The sequence below is a fragment of the Oppia nitens genome, unplaced genomic scaffold (genome assembly GCF_028296485.1).
Source record: "Oppia nitens isolate AA-2021 unplaced genomic scaffold, nextdenovo-longstitch-racon4-pilon3 scaffold43_pilon_pilon_pilon, whole genome shotgun sequence".
Classification (NCBI taxonomy): Eukaryota; Metazoa; Arthropoda; class Arachnida; order Sarcoptiformes; family Oppiidae; genus Oppia; species Oppia nitens.
The window spans coordinates 222501-242090 of NW_026533225.1; the positions used below are offsets into that span (position 1 = coordinate 222501).

The 19590-nt window shown below is 24.3% G+C and overlaps 4 protein-coding genes across 4 annotated transcripts in view; 1 reads left to right on the forward strand and 3 right to left on the reverse strand.

The window, feature by feature from the left end:
• The window catches only part of LOC128959230 (cyclohexanol dehydrogenase-like), a 2050-nt gene extending 1522 nt beyond the window's left edge, over positions 1–528 (forward strand). The window contains exon 3 of the mRNA XM_054305168.1: positions 285–528. Coding sequence (XP_054161143.1) covers positions 285–528 — 244 coding nt within the window. The remainder of the gene's footprint in view (positions 1–284) is intronic.
• A 622-nt stretch (positions 529–1150) lies between these two features.
• LOC128959231 (steroid 17-alpha-hydroxylase/17,20 lyase-like) lies at positions 1151–2556 on the reverse strand. Its single transcript, XM_054305169.1, has 2 exons — positions 2025–2556; positions 1151–1503 (listed from the first exon to the last, which is right to left on the reverse strand). The coding sequence occupies exons 1-2, from the start codon at positions 2554–2556 to the stop codon at positions 1151–1153; spliced, it is 885 nt and encodes a 294-aa protein (XP_054161144.1).
• Positions 2557–6253: 3697 nt separating this feature from the next.
• On the reverse strand, positions 6254–7635 carry LOC128959233 (3-oxoacyl-[acyl-carrier-protein] reductase FabG-like; the record flags this gene model as incomplete). Its single annotated transcript, XM_054305170.1, has 3 exons — positions 6254–6473; positions 6915–7024; positions 7156–7635. Coding segments are annotated over 3 exons (810 nt in total), but the record flags the coding sequence as incomplete, so codon positions are not given.
• Positions 7636–8423: 788 nt separating this feature from the next.
• Positions 8424–18142, reverse strand: LOC128959234 (steroid 17-alpha-hydroxylase/17,20 lyase-like). The gene is made up of 4 exons (XM_054305171.1): positions 18100–18142; positions 12010–12154; positions 9203–9792; positions 8424–8785 (listed from the first exon to the last, which is right to left on the reverse strand). The coding sequence occupies exons 1-4, from the start codon at positions 18140–18142 to the stop codon at positions 8424–8426; spliced, it is 1140 nt and encodes a 379-aa protein (XP_054161146.1).
• Positions 18143–19590: the final 1448 nt, after the last annotated feature.

The window sequence follows — 19590 nt, forward strand, 5'->3', positions numbered from 1 at the left end:
AAGCAAGGTTATTGGATTTTAGGGGGAGGTCTAAGGTGGGGTCAACTTACAAAATTCTCGTAAAATTTTATGGGGGGTGTCTAGAGTGTGGTGCAGACTTTTATTGCATTTTTAAAACGGCTTGAGCCCCTCCCCTACTCTCTTACATAGTTGCTTAGTTTTAAAATTTTTGTTATTAATAATTATTTATATAAATATATTTAAAATAATTATTTATATAAATATATTTAAAATAATTATTTATATAAATATATTTAAAAAAATTATTTTTTTTATTTTATTAGTCCGGGTATAACATTGACTGACTTTGAATGCGAGTCAATGGGATTTAATCGTGAAGAAAGCGATAGAAAGCTGACGGCTATCGGAATCCAATTACCAGTTGGACGGGTAGGTCAAGTGTCGGATACGGCATCAATAGTCGGATATCTGGCCAGCAATGCGGCCGAGTTTATTACGGGCAGTGAGTATGTGGCCGATGGCGGTCAACTGGTTGGCAATGTTTTTGACTCTAATACAGATTATTGATTTTAATTAAATAAAAATAATTAGTATATTATAAAAAATTATTAAAAATAATTAATTAAATTTATTTGTTTAGAAAATATTTTTTTTTTAAATTAAAACATTAGATTAGATTTTTTAGTTTTTTTAGTTTTAAAGACTTAAATTAATAATTAATTCAAATATTCGTAAAAACAAATACTGTAATTAAAATATAATTATTAATAAAATAATCAAGCAACTTTTTTTTAGTAATAATAATTTAATTCTTATTTAAGTTATTAGTAACTAACAATAATGTATATAAATTTAATATATATTTTATAACATATAAAGATTACATTTACTGTAATTTTTTTTTTAATATCAATAATATACAAATGATTTTTGTTGTTATTATTAGTATTAAAATAAAAAAATATTTATAAAAAACATTTTTGTTTTTTAAATATAATAATTAATTTGAAAAAAACAAACAAACAAACAATAATAATAATATTGAAATTTTAAAACTACTAACTTATAAGTAATATACAGTAAAAGCATATCTAAAAACTAATTAATTTATATATATATATAACTTTAACTCAACTAAAACAAATACACAATTATTATGTATTAGTTTTATTTCTACTTAAATTAGTAGTTATTTTGTTTGCAATTTGATTTTAAACTCAAACGGCACACAAAAGTCATTGATATCGGGATTAATACCGACTCCTCCATTGGTGTCCAATACTATATGAGTTGTTCGTTGCAATAGACGAACCAAAATCAGAAACAATTTTGAATAGACAAACCGTTCGCCGATACACTTGCGAGAGCCGCCGCCAAACGGTATATAAGCCGCCGATGGTTTACGATAGTGTCCATCCGATTCGTCCAGAAAGCGTTCGGGCATAAAGTCTAGACCGCGGGACCAGTAGTTTTCGTCGTCGTTTCGCATAACTATTCCCTGATATACGTTCACTACTGTATCTTTTGGTATGAAATAGTTGCCTAAAGTCATAATGATTTTTTATATATTAATTATTTATTGTATGTGTATGTGTATGTGTATGTGTATGTGTATGTGTATGTGTATGTGTATGTGTATGTGTATGTGTATGTGTATGTGTATGTGTATGTGTATGTGTATGTGTATGTGTATGTGTATGTGTATGTGTATGTGTATGTGTATGTGTATGTGTATGTGTATGTGTATGTGTATGTGTATGTGTATGTGTATGTGTATGTGTATGTGTATGTGTATGTGTATGTGTATGTGTATGTGTATGTGTATGTGTATGTGTATGTGTATGTGTATGTGTATGTGTATGTGTATGTGTATGTGTATGTGTATGTGTATGTGTATGTGTATGTGTATGTGTATGTGTATGTGTATGTGTATGTGTATGTGTATGTGTATGTGTATGTGTATGTGTATGTGTATGTGTATGTGTATGTGTATGTGTATGTGTATGTGTATGTGTATGTGTATGTGTATGTGTATGTGTATGTGTGTATACACCTAGACTTACCTAATTTTTCGTCAACTAATACTTTATGGGACACTCCTTCCGTAACAATATTTCTGAATCTCAATATTTCCGATATGTATGCCATCGTATAGTCACACCGTTGTCTGTCCTCATGACTGGGCAATCGATCGCCGATTACTGTCGCCAATTCGCGGCGCAATTTTAGCTGTACTTCCGGATAGTATGTCATAAACAATATCATCCATACGAACGTATAGTTTGTTGTTTCGGTACCGGCAATAAATATGTCGTATACACACATACCAAGGTTATCATCGACCAGATATTGATTTTGTTGTCTAGTTTTTTCCGACGACAACTGTCCACCAATTTCGGTGATTGCCAATCGGTATTTTGCTGCTTCTGTTATCAAACCATCGCAAATGTCTCTCAGATTGGCCTCAGAATCGTAACCATTGTAGTGATCCCTAAGCTTTTGTATCATTGATTGTTGAAATTGTTTCATTGATGACATTTGTTCGGCAATTAGTTTCCGATCGATAAACCGTATGAAAGCCGATGTCTCCCACATATGCGATCTGTCATCGGTTTCATCGGTAAAATCGTTGAAAAAGTTTCGGTAGTATTTAAGCTCCGGATCATCGAAATCGTAATTATTACTAAAAAAAAGTTTGTTTATTGTAATAATTTATTAATATATACCGGTATATATATAAATTAATATAATTTTTTTTTATTATACTATACATATTTACAGTATTATAGTGACTATAGAGTAATATAAATAAATTTAATTTAGTATATGTATAAACATTATTTAATATCTAAACACATATAATGTTATATTAACATTTTTTTTGAAGAAAGGGGGGGGGTAGGTAGGGGTATCAAAGTTTCAGTAGCATAACATAATATAATTTATCATTTTTTTATATTATGTTTCTTATAGTTAATTAATTAATTAGTTATATGATTGTGCTAGTATAATTTAGATTTTTTTTTTAAATATTCTAGATATATATGTATTGTTTACTATTTATATATATATATAAGAAAATTACTAACGATTCATTCCAAGCACATGTTATCAAAATGTTGACAATTAGATATAATATATAATCGTTTGGTACAAACGGTTGATTGTTGCCCTCCCTGTCCACTACCCAATCGATCCAATTGTCCACACAATTAATAATTATATCGACAAGTTGATCGCTGGCAGCAAATTTGCTTTTACAACAACAACAACAACAAAATAATTAATTAATAAATTTAATCATCAAGTTTCATTAGCAGTACATTAATGTACAGTAAGTTTTTTAAATAATAATAATAATAATAATACTAAAAATAAAGATTAAATTTTATAAAGATTTTATAATATATATTTACACTAATCTAAATACAGATTAATACCTGTATTGCATATATTGCATATCAATAACAAATTATTTGTTTTTTTTAAATTATTAAAATATAATTATAGATTAAAATATTTTTTTTTAAATATATTAATTAAACAATTAAATTGTAAACAATAAAAAACATACTTAACAACAGTCATTCCCAAACGTTTTAATATTTTATGTGATTCACCCGAATCGGTAAACAATATTCCCGTTTTACCATTCAATGGACGGGCAAACTCTTAAATTTAAAAATAATAATAATAAATAAATATATTTTCAAATTAAATTATTATATATTTTCCATTATATAGTTTACATTTATCACATCACATACAAACTCACTCATCACACCACAGACACACACACACACACACACACCACATACATACACCCACACAGACTCATACATATATACATATATACATATAATCACAAACATACTTAGGTGGTCCAAACGGGTATCGATCTCGGGTTGTCGTACTCGAAAGCCGACAACTTAGCCTTTCGGCCACCGAGACCCCATATACATACTGTACATAGACACACACACACACACAAACATATATATATATATATATTTATGTAACTTATTGTTAACCCATATGTACTTTAGGACGTCCGGCAAATGCTGTTTTGCGGAAAAATTCTTTAGCCAACTGTTCATTACAGACATAGACTATCGGTTTGTTTTCAATATATCGGGTGCAAAGGGGTCCGTATTTTTTAGCCATTTCACGGGCAATATCTTCATGATATAGCTTTGATCGTAGATCTAGTGATTAATTAATAATTAGTTAATAAATAAATTATTGTAATTAATTAATAATAAAATATTTAATATAATTTTTTTTGTTAATTATTAATAATTGAATTAAAAAATAATAATAATTGTTTATCTAATAGATTATAACTGTCTATAACTTATACAAAATTTATTTAATATAATATATAAATAACTTTATATAAATTAACATTTATTAATAACTAAAATTGTTTTTTATTTTTTTCTTTAAAAAAGTAAATAAATATTTTTAAACTTACATTTAACACTACCTAAAAATGGTATCGGAAATGGACCTGGAGGTAAACGATAGTATTCATAATAAAATTTAGCTAAATAGCAAATTAAATACAATGCAAATATTTTTAATAATATAATTAGATACTCTACTATTATTGACATTTTTATTATTTAGTAAAAAAAAACTGATAATATATTATGTTTATACTGTATATTAATAATATTTTTTATTATGTCTTTCAATAAGTTATTGTAAAATCATTAAAATATTTGTGTCACAATAATATAATTATTGGGTAATAAAAAAAGTGCCAATAATTTTATAAATTTTTAAAAATTTATTTTTTTTAAATAAATAATTTTAGGTAATTAAATGAATATACAATTATCTTGACATATATACAATAATGATGTATACAATATTCTGTATAGAAATATTCATATAAATTTTTTTTAAAATTAATAAAATGCTTATAAATTAAACATTATATTTTTGACACTCCCTCACTCACTATAATATTTAGTTTTTTCTTCCAACTATTACTATATTATACTATACTATATTAAAAATAATAAAAATAATTGACATAAATATAAAACTTACAAATTAGTTACGAAAAAAAATCATATTTGATTATAAATTTTAATTTCATATTACTTTATATTATATGAAAATATTATTAAATTGCAATTGCAATTACATACATTTACACTTTTAATATGTAGTTTATAATCTATTTCTAATTAAAAAAAATCAAATAAATATATCAATATTATTGAAATAATAATAAAAATACTCTCTCTCTCTCTCTCTCTCTCTCTCTCTCTCTGTCTCGTCCGTGGCTCAATGGCGTAATGAGCTAAGACGTCGGCTGTTTGCACGTGTTGCCTGAGAAACAACACAGACGTACGACGTCCGGGGATCGATTCCCTGGTGAGTCACTGTTGTTTATTGCCATTTCAAATATTAAGTAACAGCTAGTTTGGGTACAAAGAATCGTCCCCTTACCAAGCTGACTTACTGCTTGTAGGTACTCCTCTAACTATGCTTATGAGTGCTATACGCATGCTATGGGTAATAATACAAAAAAGGGACAGATCTCCAAAAAGTGTACCATACATAGTATGTGACGTGCACTATAAATCATCTCTCTCTCTCTCTCTCTCTCTCTCTCTCTCTCTATGGGGCCTCGGTGGCCGAAAGGCTAAGTTGTCGGCTTTCGAGTACGACAACCCGAGATCGATACCCGGACGGGCCACCTAAGTTTGTTGGGATTTTTAACGCGAGGAAACAGATAATATGTGTACGAAGAACTGTCCGCATATATAATGCTGTCCTATCGTTAATAGGGGTACTCCTCTAACTATTGAACTATCGGTGGCGGTTATGAGTGCTATACACAGTATAACCAACAATACTAGAGAGAAACATAGTTTAAGGGTTCTCAAAACCCCGTGCATGCAATCATTGTAAAAACGGGGGATATAAATCCTGGATATTCTCTCTCTCTCTCTCTCTCTCTTTCTCTCTCTCTTTCAATTAGCACTAATTTTGTTGTAAAATAAATAATTTAGCTTTATAAATGCTTGAACACACAAATAATGTATATATATAATGTATTATATGAATTTATAATAAACAGTATAAATATATATATATATATATATGTTGTTGTAATTATTGTAAAATGATTAAAATATTTGTATTACAATAACATAAATTAATTTAAAAATTTTTTTTATTTATCTCGTTATTTAATATATTCAATAACAACAACAACAAAAAATAATAATAAAATACTAATCATATTTCAATTGTAATTTTTTATATTTTAGTTTTATCTGGACACAAGTTTTCCGCCATCGACCACAAAACTACTGCCCGTAATATACTCGGCCTCATTACTGGCCAAAAATGCCACAACCGATGCCATATCCGACGCTTGACCCACCCGTCCGACGGGTAATTGGGTTCCCATAGCCGTCAGCTGTCTATCACTTTCTTGACGACTGATACCCATTGACTGGCATTCAAAGTTAGTCAATGTTAAACCCGGACTAATAAAATAAAAAAAAATTATTTATAAACTAAATTTTAAAATTAAATTACTTATATATATATATATATATCAGGGGGTAGGGGGGTCAAGCCGTTTTAAAAATGTAATAAAAGTCTACACACCACCTTAGACCCCACCCCAAAAATTTTTCGAGAATTTTGTAAGTTGACGCCACCTTAGATCCCCCTCCCCCTAAAATCCAAAACCTTGCTTAACCCTGATATATATATATAATAAAACTATATATTACTTAACAACATATAAAAAAATATATAAAAATAAAATTTTATGGTTTTTTTTAATACAAATTTTATACTATACCGTATAATTCAATTATTTTTTTTAAATAAACTAAGTATTAAAAAAATAATAATAAAATTATTATATATTATTTTTTAAATAATATAATTAAATACATTAGATATTATACTGTAATTACTTAATAGCATTGACTCTGATATGATGTTTGGGTCCCAACTCTGCGGCCATACATTTGGTAAACATAATTAACGCCGTCTTTGATGTATTGTATGGCGAAGAGTCTGAACTCTTTATAATTAATTAAATAAAAAAAAATATTAAAACTTATTTTAGAAATTAATAAATGATTTATTTTTTTTTTATTATGATTAATATTAGATTTTTGTTTTTTGTTAAATATTAGATTATTAAAAATTTACCGCACGTTTAGCTCCAATAGTAGAAATATTGATAATATTACCACCAGTTTTGGCCAAATATGGGACACATTTGTGTGTCATATATACAGCAATATTAAGATTAGTATTAATTGTTGTCAAAAACTTTTCATAATAACATTCATCAGTTATTTCTACAATACAATCAATGCCCGCATTGTTGACCAATACATCAATTTTGCCAAACGTTTGGACAGTTGTCTGAATCAGTCGATTGCAGTCCTCTTTATTAGTCAGATCGCCGACAACTTCCAGTGCAGTCAACTGTTTCGGTGATACATCTGTGCATTGTTTGGCCACTTTGGCTACACGTTCAGCATTACGTCCGGTGATCACAACATTGGCACCCGATTTGGCAAATAATAGTGCAATACTTTCGCCAATACCAGAGCTCGAACCGGTTATCAAAACTACTTTTCCGGTAAAATCATAGACAACAGACATTTTTCTATAAGATTTATATTTAAAAATAATTTTTCTTTAAATAAAATCTAATTAATAAAATATTTTAATAATTTATTACAACTACTACTTTTTTTGCAAAAAAAAATATTTTAATTTTTTTTAAAAAAAAAGTTTAAACACACTAACAACATATACTTTAAATAATAATCACAGTATATGTCTTTCAATAAGTTATTGTAAAATCATTAAAATATTTGTGTCGCAATAATATAATTATTGGCACTAAAAAAATGCCAATAATTTTACATATTTTTACAAATTAATTTTTTTAAATAAATAATATTAGGTAATTAAATGAATATACAATTATCTTGACATATATATATACAATATTCTGTATATAAATATTCATATTAATTGTAAATACAATTAATAAAATATTTATAAATTAAACAATATTTTTTTGGCACTCACTCACTCACTCACTCACTCACTCACTCACTCACTCACTCACTATAATATTTAGTTTTTTCTTCTAACTATTACTATATTACACTATGTATACTATACTATATTAAAAATAATAAAAATAATTGACATAAATATAAAACTTACAAATTAGTTGTTAAGATTCTAAAATTTTAATTCTTAAATAATATAGATTTTTAAAAATCTATAAATTTAATTTAGTTAATTGAAAATATATTTATATTATTTTTTTTTTAAAAATTAGTAACTTAAAATAAAACAAAAAAAAACTTGTTAATTGCATTTATTGATAAAAAAACAAATTAAGTTAATATATCTATTATTGTGATTAGTGTTGTAAAAAAAATTAGAAAATATTATTCTCTTAGTTTCAATTGGATAGTATAATCATAGGGCAGACAAAAGTCATTGATGGCCGCATTAATACCGATACCGTTATGTGTGGCCAATACTATATCGTAACGGTGTGTCCGCTGTATTAGTCGGACTAAAATCAAAAACATTTCCGAATAGACAAACTTATCGCCCAAACATTTGCGAATACCTGAGCCAAACGGTATATAAGCCGCCGATGGTTTCCTATAGTGTCCATCCGATTCGTCCAGAAAGCGTTCGGGCATAAAGTCTAGACCGCGGGACCAGTAGTTTGGATCGTCGTTTCGCATAACTATTCCCTGATATACATTCACTGTGGTATCCTTGGGTATTGTATAGTTGCCTATTATTATTATTTTTTAAACAAATAATAAAATTATTAAATTAAATTAAAGAAAAATTAGTTAAAATATTTTTTCAATTTGATAATTATATATTTTTTCTAAAAAATATAATAAATAAATAAATAAAATATAATTGAAACTGTAGTAAAATATCTAATACTATATTTTTTTACTTTAAATAATTAATAAGAAATAGTAATAAGAATAAGTAAATAAAATATGTGCAATAAAATGATGAAAATATGTATTAAAATAATATATATATATATATATAACTATTTTTAATAGTATATTATATAAAACATTAATTTTGTGACATTTGATTTTATACTTTAAATAACAATAACATAATTTATAGTATCATATAATTTTTTTAAAAAATATTATTGTTTTATTTGTTAATTAAAAATCCATACCTAGTTTGCTATCGATCAGTACTTTATGGGGATTACCGTCCGGTGAAATAGTCCTGAAGCGCATAATCTCCGATATGAATGCCATAGTATAGTGACAACTGTCTCTGTCCTCATGTCTGGGCAATCGGTCGCCGCCGCCGACGCCAATAACTGTGGCCACTTCGTGGCGCAATTTTTGCTGTACTTCGGGATAGTAGGCCATAAACAGTAGTAGCCATCGGAAAGTGGATTCCGCACCTTCGGCACCGCCGACCAACATTTCGTATATACAAATGGCTAGATTCTGGTCGGTTAGATATTGGGCCGATTGTTTACCGGCGGAGATGGCCTGGTTTTTGGCCGTAATCAGCGAATCGCAAATATCGCGTTCAATAGCTTCGGGATTATAATCCCTGTAGTGTTCGGTAAACTTTTCAATAATCATTGACTTGAATTTACCGATAGATTCAGTTTGTCTGGCAATCAGTTTTCTATCCAAGAATCTCATGACTGCCGACGCCTCCCATATATGTATTTTGTCGTCGGTTTCTTTGGGAAAGTCGTGTAAAAAATATTTAATCAGTTTGAGCTCCGGGTCATCAAAATCGTACCTACAGTACACAAACATAAAAAAATATATAAATAAATACAGTATATACAATATATGTTTATATACCAAGATTAAGCAAGGATTTTGATTTTTTTTTTGGGTGGGGGGTGGGAGGTGTAGTGATTAGGGTGTTATTTGGCATTATATGCCTCCATAATCATATTTGCTACACCCTGATATACTGTATATATATATATATATAAGGAGTCAGTCAATTAATCTTGCGTTGCGTAAAACTTTGATAACTTTTTAACGGTTAGAGATAATTTAAATCTGTAAATTACACTTAAGAATATCATATCGACCACACTTAATAGACACGCAATCACAAAACTAGGATGACCAGATATACAAAATATCGGGACCAATGCAGGACACTATGCTACAGGCAAAACTACAACTGACAAATTTATTTTGACTATGAAATTTTGTAGTCAAGAAATAATAGTTTAATATAAAAAAAAAGAATCATTAAAATCGAATTGGTATTTTTACTTTTATGGTTTATTAAGTTTGTCATAAATCATATTATATAAAATAGTCTAAAATAAAAATGACGTTATTTATGACTTGTATATATTTATTAGATGGATTTTTTTAATTATATTACTAATTCTAAAAGCAAAATTTCAATATGTCGATTAGTTTTTAAAATTACAATATAAATCACACTATTGTAATTTGATATTATTTCGAAAACTAATTGACATAGTAAAATTTTGTTTTTAGAATTAGTAATATAATTGAAATGTTTATCTAATAATCATATACAAGTCATAAATAACGTCATTTTTATTTTAGATTATTTTATATATTGATTTATGACAAACTTATTAAACTATAAAAGTAAAACTACCAATTCGATTTTGATGATTCTTTTTTATATTAAACTATTATTTCTTCACTGCAAAATTTTATTGTCAAAATAAATTTGTCAGTTGTAGTTTTGCCTGTAGCATAGTGTCCTGCATTGGTCCGGATATTTTGTATATCTTGTCATCCTAGTTTTGTGATTGCGTGTATATTAAGTGTGGTCGATATGATATTCTTAAGTGTAATTTACAGAATTAAATTATCTCTAACCGTTCAAAAGTTATTCAAGTTTTACGCGACGCAAGATTAATTGACTGTCTATTTATATATATAAATATATATAAATATATATATAAAAAAACACAAACGTTTGTCCCAAAGCACATGAGGCAAGTATGTTAACAAATAGCATAGCTATGTAATCATTTGGCATAATTGGCCCATTTATGCCACCCTCCCTGTCAACTATTGATTTGATTGTATTGTCTACACAATTGACACATACATCGACCAGTCGATCATTACGAGCATATTTGCTTTAAAAAAATTATATTTATTTTGTTGTTGTTGTTTATAATAATAGTATTATAATTATTAATAATTTAGTAGTAATTTAAAGTAAAAGATGATTCACAAAGTACGTTCGAACTTTTTTTTGAAATCTATGTCCCCTCCCCAAGTTTGCAATTGTTTGCATGTAGTCACTATTTCTTTACCCCCACAATGAGAAATAAAATAGCACAAAATTTATAAATAATTTAATTAAAATTAAACCAATCTTTAAATAATATTTCCTAAATAAAAGACCTTATATATGTTGGCTTTTGAGTTTCACATATATTTAAACAATAAATAATGATTTAAATAAATATTTTATATAAAAAAATTTACTTTTAAAATATTTTGTAAACTGTAACTAAAATTTATTAATAAAAACTATTTCTATTAATAAAAGTTATATATTTAACTTGATAAACTTTGATGAAAAAATTAATCCTTTAAAATTTTTTTAAAATATTTAACTTACAATATTCTTAAAATCTATACCCTTCCCTCCCTCCATGTGCAAACGTAATATATGAATCATCCCTAATATATATATATATATATATAAATTTATTTAATAATTTACACTTACTATACAGCGGTAAGTACGACACTTTTTAATGTTTTGAATGCCTGTCCATAATCGGTAAAAACAATGCCAATTATGCCGTTAGTTTGCCGCGAAAAGTCTAGTAGTTTAAAAAAAATTGTTTATTAATATAATTATTAACATTATATATATATTGATAATTTATTCAAGAATTTAGCTTGAACATATATTTTTCTGTAAACAATATTAAAAGTTTTTATTTTTATAATTTTTCAAAAACCTATATGAGTTTTAGGACGTCCGGCAAACTCTGTACTATTAAACACTTGATTAGCCAATTGTTGATTACAGACATAGACTATCGGTTTATTTCCCGTATATTTAGTGAATACGGGTCCGTATTTTTCAACCAATTGTCGGGCAATATCTTCGTGAAATAGTTTTGAACGCAAATCTAATATATAATAATTAAAAAAAATTATTACAATTTATTTATTAAATATAAACAATATATATAAAAAAATTTAAATAATAATAATAATGTATAAAACTATATTTATATATATATACATTGTACATTGCCAAAAAATGGTACTGGAAATGGACCGGGAGGCAAACGGTAGTAATAATAGTAAAATTTAGCTAGATAATAAACTAGGTATAATCCTAATAATTTTAATAATATTAGAAAGTAATCTAATATTATCGTCATTTTTACTTTTAAAAAAAAATATTCAATAATATTTTTGATACTAATTAAAAAATTTACTGTTTTTTTTAATTTTTTTATTACAAAAATATTTTTTCTAAAATATTTAACTTTAAGTTAAATATCATTTTATATACTTAATTGTATTTTTTCAAGTTTATCATATATTTGTTGCACAACTATATGTTTTTTAGAAAAAAAAATTCATGACAATATATTTTTTTTATTTATTACTATTACAACTATTTGACAATAAACTATTGTTAGGGCAAACTATTTATATACTTTCAACGTTTTATTTAATAAATATTTATGTTATATTTTTTGAGCTATATAAATAATATCGATAAATAAAAATATTGTCATTTTATTTGTATTTAAATATATATAATTAATATATACATATATATATATATTTGTTGCCTAGAAATAAATCATTAAATATATATTTTTTAAAACTAATTTTCTGGCAAAATTAAAATCAAAATTTATTTTTTATAAAATTCCCTCTATTGGAAATTTCCACAAAAAATTGCTATGTATGCACACTGTATGTACAACTATAAATCAGTGTTTTATTATTTTAAATATGTTAAATCTTTATGATAATGCAATTATTTTCTATAATATATTAATTAAATAATTAATTAACTAATTATTAATTAATTAATTAATTATTAATTAATTAATTAATTATTAATTAATTAATTAACTAATTATTAATTAATTAATTAATTAATTATTATTATACAGTATATACAGAATATATAGTACTAAAGGTTTATACAATTCAGTTAAATATTAAGGTCATCTTTAAACAAGAATTTTCTTATTTTATTTATATTCAAAAATATTTTTAAAAAATAAATAAATAATTATTATTTTGTAATTTATTTCAATATATAATGTAAATTGTATTTTAAGTTTAATTATTTTAAAAAATTAGCCGTATATTTAAAATTTTATATTTTACAATATTAAATAAATGCAATTTATTTATTTTTTTATATTGTAGAATAAATATTTGCAAATTCATTCCAACAATAATATAAATATTTTGTTTGTTTTGTATATATGTTTATTGTAAACATATTCTAAACCTGTAATGCTCTCAAAGCTTTATTATTAATTGGTCCCTGAAACGTTAATTATACAAAATATATAAAAACTAAACAAATAAAACAAATATAACATAACAAAATTTATTAGAGTAGAAAATTTTTTAATAAAACACATTTTAAACATGTTTTGAATATTAATAAAAACTGTCTCAGTACAAATAAAACCAAAACAATAGCAAACGCACCACAAACACATAGATTACACTTAATATATACATACAAAAATACATAATTTTATTATTGCTTTTGGTTTTTCTTGTATTGAGACAGTTTTAAATATAATGTGACAAAAAATAATTTAAAATTAAAAAATAAGATATATAATTATCATTAGCATAAAATACGTAATAAAGTAAAATTCAAAAATCTATCATGATAGCAAAATTGATCATTACAGTTTTAAACTATAATGTATTTATTAGTGTTCTTGTAGAAGACCAAGACGTGACGTGACAAGTCGGAAAAATTGAAAATTAAAAAATGGCCATGACCAGTGTACAAATTTTAGATTTATGGTATTATTTTTATAGATAATAAATATATTAATAATTAATAATATAAAATATTTTTAATTATTATTATCTGTAAAAATAATTTTATAATTATAAATTTTAATTAAATAATAAAATAAATATACAAATTAATTAAAAAAAATTAATAAATATAAAAATATTTTATTATAGAAGTAATTAGGTTATTTAAAATTAAATTAAAAATATATAAAAAATATGTAAATTGATTATATATACAAGATTAGCAAGTTCTTGCAAGACGTGACATGACAAGAAGGGATTTGGGACAAAAACGGCAACACTAGTATTTATTGTATTAATATATTAAATAAATAAAATTTTCTGTTTTTAAAAAAATATAAAATAATAAACACAAACAGTGACACATAAATATATATATAAATATATATCATAAATAAAACATTATTGATAAAAAAATACTTTTATTATGTGTTATAGTAATAAATATATTATTTTAAAAATATACATATATCAGGGTTAAGCAAGGTTTTGGATTTTAGGGGGGGGGGGTAGACCAGGGTAAAATTTACAAAATTCTTGAAAAATCTTGGGGGGATATTGGGTGTGGTAAGATTTTTATTGCATTTTTAAACGGAAATTTTTTCAATAATCCAAAATCAAGGGGGGGTTAAGAGAAAATTCCCTAAAAATTCCTTAAGTTCCCGAATATTCCCATGTAAATTTAATAAAATTCCCATAAATTCCCGTATAAAGTCCCAGGAAAATAGGTAAAATTTCCAAAAATATAAAAAAAAATTAAAAATTAATAAAAACTTAAATTTTATCAAAAAAATAAAATAATGTATTTAAGATTTAAAAATAGTTGATAAAAGCATTAATGATATACTTTGAGTTATTTTTAGTATTTTAATAATCTTAACTTTTAACATAATTAATTTTTTCAAATTATACGTAATGTTTAGTTTGTTATATATTTCTATTTTTTAAATGTTATTTTTATACAAATACTAAATGAATACTACTTATTTAACTCAATTTTCGTTAAAGTTTTAGTTATATTAAGTAAAACATTGAAAATATTTTTTAAATTTTAATTTAAAAATTATAATTAAAAAACTTATATTATAAGTATTTATTGTTTTATTAACTTCTTAAAGTATCTTAAACTTATATTTAAATTGTAATATGATTACTTTTTTTTAAACAAATAGGAAATTTTTAATTTTTTAGTTTATTTTAATTAAAATAATGTTATTTTTGATGTGTTTTAACGTTATTTTAACTAATTTTAATCAATAATTAGATTTTTATAAACATTAAAAACATAAAAACACTTACTAAAATAGTATCAACTAAAATTAAAATTTTAGGGGGGGGTCATTTCTCGTCGTTTTTAAGCGACAATTTTTCCAATTTGGTCAAAAAGTCTGGTGGGGGTAAAATCCCAATTTCTCGAATTTAGGTGGGGTATTTTGGTTTTACCCCCCTATCCCCCTTACTTAACCCTGACATATACAGTATATATTTCTATTTTTTAAATTTTTTTGTATAAACTTTATTTAATTGAATACATATTTAATTTAGTTAATTAAAATATTATTTTATGTTTTAATTGGATAAAATTTTCTCAATTTTACTAACAGGCGCTTCAAACATAACATAAAATACATAACTGACCAAAATTGACACCACTGACCATTGTATAAATGACATAATCTATAGGTTATTTTTTTAAAAAAAATCAATAAATAAATAAATAAATAATTAATTACTAAATTTTTGTTGTTGTTGTTACAAACCATTATTGTTATATTTGAATAAACTGATTGTTCAACACTATAGACAAACATATAGATAATAATCAAATGATAGAGATATGTCTGATAGGACAGTCTACTCAAAGGCACAAATACTGGCAACGATAGAAACCGATTGACCAGACCTCCCTGGCCAGTAGCACACGAATACAGCATATAGGACCACGACAGGGCCAGTAGTGTACGCTGTAGTGTACCGTATATAATGCTAGCAGGATTGTCATAACTGTAACCAATAGTCCACAGATAGGGTATAAAATATATGGTAATTGTTATACAAATAGATAGCGTCCATAGAATTTTGTTTAATAACTATTTTGTTTTGTTTTTTTTTAATTTTGTTATTGAAACCCCATTTATATATATAAAAATAATTATAAAATATAATTATATAAAATTAATAAATTTATAATTCATGTTTATATGAACAGTGGTTTTAAAAAAATATATGTAATAAAATAAATTAAATATAACAAACCGATTTAATTACTATTTTATGTTTAGTGTAAATATATGCCATTATAATACCCATATTGTATGAACCAAACCTAGTATAGGCTTGTCTATAGATTTTCATAACATATATATTGTCTCTAAAATAAAAAAAAATTATTATAAAGTAAAAAATAAATAAATAATTAGTATATAATAATAATAATATTAATATTATATATCATATAATTTTAATAAAAAAAACTAACTCATGTCCATAAATATCAATTGGTATTGAGTGATATTTGATTAAATAATAAGCGATAACAACCCAACTAATAATTATTGCCAACACATTCATTGCTAGACCTATATATTGTTTTCTGATTAATAAATTAATTATAAAAATTGTTATATAATTTATTAAAACATTAAGAATATATATATATATATTCGTGTGTATGTATGTGTGTGTATTTGTGTGTATGTGTGTATGTGTGTGTGTGTGTGTGTATGTGTGTGTGTGTGTGTGTGTGTGTGTGTGTGTGTGTGTGTGTATGAGAATTAAAACACAATTTTTAAATGTTTTTACCTAATTTGTTTGCAAGATAATAAAATTGTAAAAATTGGTGAAACTAAAAACAATTGCATATCAGCTGCCAAATACCAGGTATGAGTTACACACTAATATTTATCAATTAAATAAAATAAAATGTATTAAATATTTTTTAAATATATTGTAGAATATATAAGTTATTTATATATAAGTTTATACTGTATTTATATATTAATATTAATATAAATTAATTATTATTATCATACACCATCCATATAGAAATTATTAATATATAATAAATTTCTCCAAAAATATCGACGACAACTGATCACTTTATTAGTAACATATCGGTGCCATAGAGGAGCTCCGGTAGTCAGAAATAGTTCAGACAAAATTGAAACGCCAATCAATGCCAATACGGATGGCGTTAATCTTAAATAGCGATGAATTAGTTTTTTAAAAATATTATATTTTCTAATCGATTGACATTTTTGGATATTATTGATAGTACTATAGGCGCACAAAAATCCCGAAATCAGTAGAAACCCGTCCACACAAATCGATGTATTTATTATTAGTTGCATAAAAAATTTATGATTCAATGAATCGACATCATACATATTAACTTAAATAAAAAAAATTAACAAAAATTAACAAACAAGTTATAAACAAACAAAATAGTAAAAAAAAATTTATTAAAATCTATTCTATATATTACTATATAAAACTAGATATTATTATATATCATTTTTAAATCAAAAATCTAAAAATATTTTGAGATATCTTTGGGAACATATAGATAATGGCTAAAGTTGAATTTATTTTTATTATACTGAATCATTTGATATCCCACATAACTATAGTTAAGTTTATAGTGTAATATTTATTCATTTGATTTTATAAAAAAAAAATAATTTATATTAATACGAGATCATATAATTTTTATGCCATCAAAATTTGTTTCTTTCAATACTTTTTTTTAGTATTCTCACTGGTATTTATTACTTACCGTAAAATCATGTTTTATTTCCCATATGGAATTCAAAAAAAAAAAGAAAAATAGCATTTTCATATATTAATAAACTTGCATTTTTTACCAGCCCTGGTAATAATTAAGCACTAAATTATTATACAAAGTAAACGAAAACTATATTTTTTATTTTGGAGAAAACTCGCATTATTTGTCATGACTTTGACATTTCCATATGGGAAATAAAACACAATTTAGCGGTAGTTTTATTTTCAACTTAATTTTATGTTTGTTTTATACCTATTGGTAGAGTTGATGTAAAACTATCATAAGTATGAGCCATTATAACCATAAAGAGAGATATAACGCGAAAACCGTGAAAACAGTTTATACTGTTTTGTTGTTGTTGTTGACTACCAGTGCTTAATAATTGCCGGGTGTTTCTATAAACTGAACAGGCTAACAAACATTTAAACCATTTTGAATTATTACCTATAGATAGAAAAAAAACAATATATATAAAGATATACTGGGAATATATATATATATATATTATAAATTGTAGTAACAAAGTAAAAAAAATTTGTTAAAAAATATTATTAAAATTAATTAGTAGACTAAAAATGATGTTGATTTTAAATGTTTTGTTTTAAAAAAAATACTTATAATCAAATTAATTTAATTATATTTTTAATTTTAAAAAAATTATTAGTCGATATTTATTTTTAAAAATTTTTTTAAAAAAAAATTAGTATTAAATACTTACTTGTGAAACGTTTTTTGAGAACATCAACAATAGTTGCTATTATTATTATTAAACCAATTATTGAAAATACACATCTTTAAATTATATTTAAAAAAAAATAAATAATTAATTAAATTAATTTTAAAGCAAAATATTTTTAATAAAAATTTTATCATAAAAATATTTCTAACATAATAAATATGTGAAACCATTGAATTGAATAATTATCATCATTACTACAATATTCAATTGATAATGGTATACCAAATGTTATTGAAACTTGAAAATTATAAATAAATAATAATATATTAATTATTGATTGAAAAAAAATTAAATAAATATACTTAAAAAATAATTACATGATTTTAATATGTTGTCTAAATCTTGTTGATTGCAAACATTAGGTATACAAATACCAAGTGATGGTGTATTTGAGTCCTTTTTTTTAAAAAAATAGATATAATATATATATTTAATTTTTTTAATTTATAAAAAATATAGCAAAAATTAAAGTTATTTATAATTATTTTTAATTAATTAATTAATTTTTTCTTTAACTAACCGTCATATTGTCTACATTTATAAAATAGTTTTTCGGCATATTTAGTGTACAATATTGACCATTAAATTTTGATAATTGATTATCTAATATAATTTCGGCCTTTAAATCCAAACATTCACTGTATTGACCCATAAATTGATAGTTACCTCTCATAATACCGGTGCCGATGACTGCACTCGAATCGATTACTTAAATTAAAATTAAATTTTTATATAATTAAATGTTAAGTTAATAATAATAATAATTTTTTAATCAAAAATATTGATAACAACAACACCAATCAATAAAACCAAATAGTTTTTTGAAACTAATTTTCATTAATAAATCATAATAAATAATAATAATAATAATGAAAAAAAATTCATACATTTTATTAGTTCAATAGAGTTATGATTATTATTATCCAAATAGTTGGCCACTTGTTTGCATTGTTGACTTAAACTATTAGTTTTATTAAACTGTAAAAATAATTGTCGTATAATAT

Excerpts from the sequence above, each read along its gene's own strand:
- LOC128959234 (XM_054305171.1), bottom strand. The coding sequence starts at position 18,142 with ATGGCTCATACTTATGATAGTTTTACATCAACTCTACCAATAG. Across the intron at positions 12,155-18,099 it reads TACATCAACTCTACCAATAG|ATTTGCGTTCAAAACTATTT; the intron begins GTATAAAACAAA and ends ATTATATATTAG. Across the intron at positions 8,786-9,202 it reads ACTGATCGATAGCAAACTAG|GCAACTATACAATACCCAAG; the intron begins GTATGGATTTTT and ends TAATAATAATAG.
- LOC128959231 (XM_054305169.1), bottom strand. The coding sequence starts at position 2,556 with ATGTGGGAGACATCGGCTTTCATACGGTTTATCGATCGGAAACTAATT. Across the intron at positions 1,504-2,024 it reads ATTAGTTGACGAAAAATTAG|GCAACTATTTCATACCAAAA; the intron begins GTAAGTCTAGGT and ends TTATGACTTTAG.